Below are 7,770 nucleotides of genomic sequence, written 5' to 3'. Positions count from 1 at the left end.
GGGGACTCGAAAGCGAGCAGAGAGTGGCTGCTCGCCGCTCAGGGGATGCCATCTTGCCACGGCGCTCATCCAACTCTAGGGGGCAGCATGGAGGTGCCAGGAGACGAGTGATGAGATCCAGTGGCCAATATAGGCACTGCAAGAGCTTTTGCTTGAAAGACTGACCTTAAGACAAGTACTGTACTAGTTTAGTACAGTACTTTTTGTATGTCATGTTTTTTTGTTTGTTTTTTTTTTTTTTTTGTATGATTTTGTGTCCTTTTTGCAGTTTTTTACTTTATTTATTTATTGAAATGTACCATTTCAGACTGATTTTCTTCAAGATAAAAATATATAGATAAATACAGTCCTTCTGCATCTTTCACATGCTTTGATGGAATTTAAAAAAAATTAATACGCAGTCGTTTCACTACGAAAGTATGTTGCATGGAAGGAATTCTATACATGTATGTGGTGGCTTATATGACCACGGGAGGGCGCTGAAGCGCTTAGGGGCACATAACTATCCATCCATCCATTTTCTAAGGCGCTTATCCTCACAAGGGTCGCGGGAGAGCCCATCCCTGCTATCATCTGTGTTTTAGGATTTGTAAATCATCAGTCTATGAAACAAGCAGACATCACAGCACAAGTTAATTTATTGTTTCACTACACGTAATCTTACATTCTAGTACATACTGTACTGTATGTGTTCGCAATGCACATTGTGGAAATTCAGCTACAAACAACAGACACAATCAGTGCCATTACACACGCGCCCCAAAAACAATAACAACAACAATATTAAGGTAATAATAATAATAGCATGTGAGAAAACCTATTTCAAACTAGCGGAAAATACCGTATTTCATCAAATAATGGCCATGAATCTAAAGGTTTCAGAGTAAAATAAAATGTTTAAAAAAACTCATTACTTTGTATTGTATTGATAATCGTTGTCAAGGGTTAACTGACACCATTTGAACTCAGTTGCTAACCAAAACAGCAGCACCTTGTGAAGCATGTAAGCAAACAGTCTCATGCATGAATCTAAAGTGTGCTGCACGGAGATGGCGGCTTTAGCGATGATTATGTGATCAAGTAGAACCATATTTGGTGACAGAAGTGGTGCCTCAAATGAGTATTATTTAAAAATGTATACAAATAAAGGCCTCCCCACAGTAGACGCGTCCTGCTACCTACAGTTGAGTAACAAGGGTTAGTGTTTGAAGTTGGGGTTCCAAAGAAGAGTTAGCATTTCAAACAAAGGTTCGGATTCAAATTGATTAATTGGGACTTTTAAACATGGGTTTCAAGCCTAAATTTTAGTTTCAAATAAGGGCTAGAGTGGTAAATTACGATTTGAAGCCAAGGTTAGGGTTCCAAGCACGGGTTAGTGTTTCAAACCAGGGATAGAGTATCAACTTAGGGTTTCAAACAAGGGTTAGTGTTTGTTTTCAATTTGGGTTTGAAGCTAAGGTTAAAGGAACTCTGCATTTAACTATGGCGTTCCTCAAGACTCACTACTAGAATCGTCACTATTTTGTCAATGGTTCCGATTTGCGGAAATATGGTAAATCAAAAAATAAGCCAAAACAATGACGATCAAAAGGTAATGTGACAAAATGTAGGCGTTATTTGCTGGTCAGTAACAAATTTGAAAGTACTGGCTGGGGGACTTTTGGGGGCTTTTGTAGCTGTTAGCATCCTGCTGCGTGTTCTGCTGACTGGTCACATTGGTACTGGTCTTCTGGAGGTTCAACATGAAGGAGGGGCTCTTTCTCCTTGCATCGGATTTGGCTGCACCCCTCGCCTGGGGGGTGCCACCTCCGCCGCCGGCTGCAGGTACCGTCGGTGCAGATGTTGCAGTGGTCTCAGAAGACCCAGTCTTTCTTGCGAGGGGGCTCAGATAGATCTGCATAGTCACTAAGTGAAGCGGTGAGATGGGGAGGGGGCCGCATTGGTGGTGAAGGGGAAGGGCAGGGAATGTAAGAATCAAGGGAAAGAAGTCATGGTGAGATGTAGAAATAAATGAAGGGCGGACACAGAAACACTACTCAAACACTAAACTCAACACGAGGAAGTGTAGCGATCTCGTCAGGGGGGAATCCTACCTTTGCTGTGCGTTACTCGCCTCATGCCTACGTGGTAACAACACGCATAATAATCAGTCTACCATGTAAAGACTTGCCGAAGAGATTAATACTGAAATTCTAATCTTTTACCTAAACTCACAGGTCCCTCCTTGGATCTGCTGCTCCTATTGGCAACAAGACAGGAGAAAATATTGCAATATTTGTTTTTATTAACAAGGGCGTACAGCAAATTCATTGACATTGACATTCAAAATATTATGCATTGCTATAGCTTTTCTGTGAAAAGGATGATAATTTATGAACTGGAAGATACACAAATCAGACTGCTGAAGGACTTTTTAGAGTCGCTGTCAATGGAAAAGGCAACCGCAATCCTTAAAGCTCATGAAAATGAGCAAGCTGCCCAAAGACAGTCGTTCGAGAATATTTGAACAAAAGAACAATAACCTGATTTGAACAAGTGTCTATTACATGATTTTTGAGTTGGAACTTGACTATTGTAAAGAACTTTATTGAAAGATTTTATGAGTGTGAAGATGCTAGAGTGGCATAAAAAAAATGTCATGTCAACGTTACTGTATCATTTTTTTTTCTTTTGTGGAACATTTTAAATTATAAATAACAAAAGACATTTTGACGCCGAGGTTGCCGTTTCAAATCAGGGTTTGAAGCCAAGGGTTAGGTTTCAAATAAGGATTTTGGTTTCAAGTTCAGGTTTCAAACAAGGGTTAGGTTTTTAAATGAGGGTTTGAAGCCAGGGTTATGTTTTTAAACAAGGGTTAGGTTTCCAATTTAGGGTCTCAAGGCAAGATTAGGGTTCCGAATGACGGTTATGGTTTCAAATAAGGGTTTGGAACAAAGTTTAGGGTTTTAATTTAGGGTTTCAAGCTGGTGTTAGGGTTCCAAGTGAGGGTTATCGTTTCAAATAAGGATTTGAATCAGGTTAGGGTTTGATATGGACTCTTTGCATTGAACCAAGGTATACCTCAAGGCTCATTACTAGAACAACCGTTGTTTTCTTCTTTACTCCTCATCCCTCTGCTGTCAGTTCTTATTTCCTATGTTTACCAGTGTGTGATAAAGAGGCATTCTTACCCTTCTTGTGTGCTCATACAGGACAATGCTGATGAGGATGGACGTGTTTTGGGGGTCTTACATGGACTGTCCTTCACGCTTCCCACCGGGCTCCTGGCGCCACTGCCCCGAAGATACAACAAGTAAGGACTTATTTGTTCCCAACTCCACTCATTTCTACTTCAACTATTGTAATATCCTTTCACCAGCGAGGGGGTGTCGGGCTGTAGTTCCTGCAGGTAGCTCCAGATGGTAGTGTGGAGCTCTTCCTCAAGCTGGCGACTCCTGAGGACCCGAATGGTGCTCTGGGGGGAAGACCCAACGAGATGGGCCTCCCTGTCCCTGGGGACACAACAAGGTCCATAAAAATTAAATGACGTTATCCCTACATAAGAATTGTAAAGTTCACATTTTTTGTAGCATGGAACCACATTTGGTATTTAAATGGAGCCCTATGCATCACATTGGATTGGATGGGTACATGTTTTTTCCTAACCAATCAACAGTGAGAAATTATGACAACTTTTAAATTAAATTAAACAAACCATGAATTTGTTCAATTTGAATCCCACCATTTGAAAAGTTTTTGGGTTTTTTTGTACTCCGATAATTGTTAAGTGTTAAAATTTTGCATTCTCAAGTATTCAAATATTTGAAAAAAATACCTTGTGGACAAAATATTACAAATGCCTCCCACAATTCAGACTATATTCCCCATAAAGACACGATTAATCGCTGCCCTCTACCTTAGTTTGATTTTTTTTTTTTTCCCCATGAACAATCGCCTGTAAACTGATGAACAAAATTGATGCCGCAATTAACGCAGCTCTTTGCCAACCTCTTGTGCCCGACGTCCTCCTGCCCGATGCGGCGGCATTGGCGGCCTGGTGCTCCTCGGAGATGTTGAGTCTCTTGAGAACGTCGGCCAGGGTCATCTTCAGCAGTTGAATCTCGTCCTCCTGCATCTGCATCCTCTGCTCCAGGTAGGTGAGCCGGTCGGCCACGTCCAAGTTGCTGGCCGCCGAGCTGCGACCGTCTGCGTGGGGAGGGGCGGGGACGCAAACGGATGACGCCATGTTGTCAGCGTTCGTTACGTAACACATCTCGTCGATGCTTTCATGAAATCCCTGGCTTGTTTACATCAGGTCTCATGATTGAGGTTGCGGATTTGTCACTGGGACTGGCAGCTGGCTCCGTCACCGTATCAGCGGACATTTCCTGCGTACAACTGGCACTTGTCGTCGTTAGGGTCAAGTAAACTGAGTCTATCAATACTGACTTTTGGCCGAGAGGCAAGGAACAGCATGAACGAATCGCCGGCCAATCGCAGCGCATATACAGGTATAGACAAACAAACATTAACGCTGACAATCACAGATATGGACAATTTAGGGTCTTCAATGAACCTACCATGCATGTTTTTGGAAAGTGGGAGGAATCCAGAGTACTTGAAAAAAGTTTTTTTCATCAGAAATATGATACGTTATGAATAAATCATTTGAAAATAAATAATAATATTATTGAGATATAAATAGATCAAAATAAAATCCATGTTTTTCCATTGGTAAGCATTAAGACTAAGCTTCACAACCCCCTTTCTTTCTCCGACTAAAGAAAACGAGGTCAGAGCACAGCTGGACACACGGGACGGTAAACAAAAGTCCCGGTCACACAAAAGAAAGTGGCGGTCTACCATGCGAGCCGCTGGATGCCGACGACGAATAATCGCGATGGAACTTCTGCGCGCCCGCCGGACCTTCCTCCGCCGGCTTGGCCGCCTTCCTTCTCTTCTTCTCCTCGCGAGAGCACACTCGCTCCGTTCTCCTGGCACCTCCTCTGGATCCTCTCAGCTGGGCCCAATCGCCCTCCATCCTCCACAGACGCAAGTGTTGGACCCACCTCGCCGCATCCGGGTCTCCGGATGCTGAACTTGCTCTGGTTTCCACGGCGACTGACGACACGACCGGGATGCTCCGATCCTTAAAGCCCTTCGTTCCGGGTTTAAAACCTCAGCCGTGGTGCAAATCAGCCTCAATTGCTGCGTGGGTGTTTATGTGTGTGTGTGAGGGGGTACAATGATAATCCCCCAGACTGAGCCTCTCTGACCCCGCCCTACTGGCCTCTCACATAAGCCTTATGTCACTGACAGAAATGGAGACTTTTTTGGGAACGTCTTCATGGGAAGAAAGAGGAGGAGGGATTTGCAACGCATCCACATTGGAGCAAGAATCCATTTAGTTTTGAACCAGGACAACCTGGAGCCAACTAAAGCTCAAATATGTTCCATGTCTTCACTTGCAAGCAAAATTTGGACATTCAAAGTGCTGTAAGGCGGAAGTAATATTACTGCAGTATACTGAGTCACTTACAGTGACACTCGCAAGGAGCTGCTGTAGGCCACAACTCACGCTTACACGCAGACTAACCAACTCCAGCGCCTGACGTCACTCAACTAGGCCGCGCCCCTTAAAGGTGGTACGTACAGTAATGACACATTCTGAAATCAGTTCCTTGCTTTAATTCTTTTTTATGTTATATTCAATTTTTATATAATATAGCAATGTTTTTGCCGTATTACATTTTTAAAATGCTTGTATTTTTTGGAAGCCTGGAACAGATTAATGCCATTTGATTTAATTTCAATTTAGGAAAACTGATTTCGAACCGGCTGACATATCCACGTACAACACACACACACACACACACACACACTCCCCATATGGGGATTGGGATTAGAATAGCTCATAATCCCACTCCTGTAAAAGGGAATTAGCAGCCCGAAGCTCCATCTCAGACGTACAAAGCGCGCGCTCTCCCTACATGCCTCTCATGCAAATATATCAATACACACATACTGGATGTTACACATTTCAAAATATGCACAATTGCAGGAGATCATTGGAAAATGTCATATGCACAGCTTCTGATGCTCCGTTTTAGTCCGAAAAACAGTTTTGAAAAACTTCTGGAGTGTTTTTAAATCTCTGATGGATTTTTCTGTCCTTCGCATATGCGTTGAGTGTTCTAAATGTGGTGTTCCGTGACAGTTGCCGTAACCTTCTTCCTTTGACTGCTTCAAGACCCACAAGTGTGTTTTGTTTAGCGACCATCTGAAGTGCAGTAGCGGGTCTGAGTACTGCAACAAGGAATAATAAATTGGATTCACTTTAGAGCATGCATTCAGCATAAAATCTAAAATATAAATAAAAAATGTGAAAAGCATGCATCTGTGGAGATACGGTAAATAACTTGACGAGAAGACAAGAACCAGTCATGTCACTTTACTCTCCACATACAAACTGTTTTGACATCAAACAGCCAACCACTCCCTTTGAAGCCAACAACTCCCTTTGACACTTTCATCTCCTGCCCCGCCCTTGAAGAGACACGCCCCGAGTTAATTTCTCCCTCTGGTGGGTCACCACATACGTACATTTTTGTCTTTCCGAAACACGAAATACATTTTTTTTTTGTTGTTTATTGGATTGGGGGGGGGGGGGGGGGGGGGGGCAATTGGAGATACATAGATCTTATTTTCATTTGTAGGCAATATAATGAAAAAAATAAGTACATTTAAGATAAAACTAAATTACAAACATTTTTTTCTTAACCTATCCTCTTATGATGCTTGGCAATGCAAAATGGCGGCTCTGTATGCTTTTATTTTATGCTGGAGCAGTTTTTCTGTGCAACAGGGGAGTTTGAAATACTCCCTCTGCGGCATTATAACTGCATTGATTTAAAAAAAATAAAATTAAATAAATAAATAAAAAATTAACCCCAAAGATTATTGATTACGTTTTTTCGCGATTGGTTCCTTACCCAAAACAAAAGAGAACAAAATAATAAAAAAAATCTGCAAGTATGCAGGGGTCGGCTGTATATAGGAGTCTGTTTTTTTATCTGTGAATGAAATAATGTGCCACACTCTTGTGTAGTAGGACTGGACAGGGCAATGCTACCAGTGTGGAGTGGGAGGGGCTATGCAGTGCCTCAACACCTGCATGTACTCAAGAGTGCAAATGAGAGGACAGTCGAGGGAGTTAACGTAATCATAAAGGTTGTCGCGCATCACGCAATTTAGACACCCCCCCCCCCACTCCCACCCCCCAAAAAACCCCACTAAAAAACAAATGATACAGTGAAAAATACAGTGGCGCCTTGAGACACAAGTGCCTTGTTCTGGCCGAATGCAGTAGATTGTTCCTTCCCTGGAGCCAAAACATACAAAGATATATTTACGTAAGATATACAAATTTGTGCCCGGATCACAATGGATATAATAACAACAGTTAAGTTTAGCGACAAAACCTGGTGTCTACTATAAAAACAAAACCAAAAAATATTTAAGTTGCTTCTACCCGTCATTGAGTCGGCATCAGGCGCCAGCAGGGAGTCGCTGTGGTAGCTCTCCTTCAGCGAGCCCTTATTGAGGAGGGCCCCAGGGTCCTCTTCCATGCCCAAACCGGGGTCCACCAGCTCCTCCGAGTCTCCCACGGCCGTGTCCGAAGCCATGATGTGGGTCACCTTCCCTCAACAGCCGGTCGCACCCCTCGATTTCCCCCTCGCCTGCCACCCACCTGCACCTTCACAGGCTCTTTAATGAGGGCGCAGAGAGGCT

General features: G+C 43.0%; 1 protein-coding gene across 3 annotated transcripts; it reads right to left on the bottom strand.

The window, feature by feature from the left end:
- Positions 1–620: 620 nt before the first annotated feature.
- Positions 621–7,770, bottom strand: LOC133467940 (echinoderm microtubule-associated protein-like 1). Of its 3 annotated transcripts, none has more exons than XM_061753144.1 (8): positions 7,511–7,649; positions 4,843–7,360; positions 3,988–4,185; positions 3,356–3,491; positions 3,171–3,272; positions 2,205–2,239; positions 2,094–2,120; positions 621–1,905 (listed from the first exon to the last, which is right to left on the bottom strand). In XM_061753144.1, exons 2-8 carry the CDS (start codon positions 5,018–5,020, stop codon positions 1,625–1,627), a joined length of 957 nt encoding a protein of 318 aa, XP_061609128.1. In that variant the 5' UTR covers positions 5,021–7,360; positions 7,511–7,649; the 3' UTR covers positions 621–1,624. The 3 variants fall into 3 exon arrangements, with proteins under 3 accessions (XP_061609128.1, XP_061609129.1, XP_061609130.1); XM_061753145.1 differs by having other exon boundaries at positions 4,843–6,285; XM_061753146.1 differs by lacking the exon at positions 4,843–7,360 and having other exon boundaries at positions 7,511–7,770.

Source organism: Phyllopteryx taeniolatus, chromosome 18 (assembly GCF_024500385.1).
Source record: "Phyllopteryx taeniolatus isolate TA_2022b chromosome 18, UOR_Ptae_1.2, whole genome shotgun sequence".
Lineage (NCBI taxonomy): Eukaryota > Metazoa > Chordata > Actinopteri > Syngnathiformes > Syngnathidae > Phyllopteryx > Phyllopteryx taeniolatus.
Note: the sequence above shows the minus strand (reverse complement) of the source record. Positions and strands in the feature narration are given on the sequence as shown.

Bases quoted from the DNA above. Each gene is read 5' to 3' on its own strand.
- LOC133467940 (XM_061753144.1), bottom strand. From the start codon at position 5,020: ATGGAGGGCGATTGGGCCCAGCTGAGAGGATCCAGAGGAGGTGCCAGG. The intron at 4,186-4,842 runs GTAGACCGCCAC...CTCCCCACGCAG, and splicing joins GGCATCCAGCGGCTCGCATG to ACGGTCGCAGCTCGGCGGCC. The intron at 2,121-2,204 runs GTAAAAGATTAG...GTTACCACGTAG, and splicing joins GGAGGGACCTGTGAGTTTAG to GCATGAGGCGAGTAACGCAC.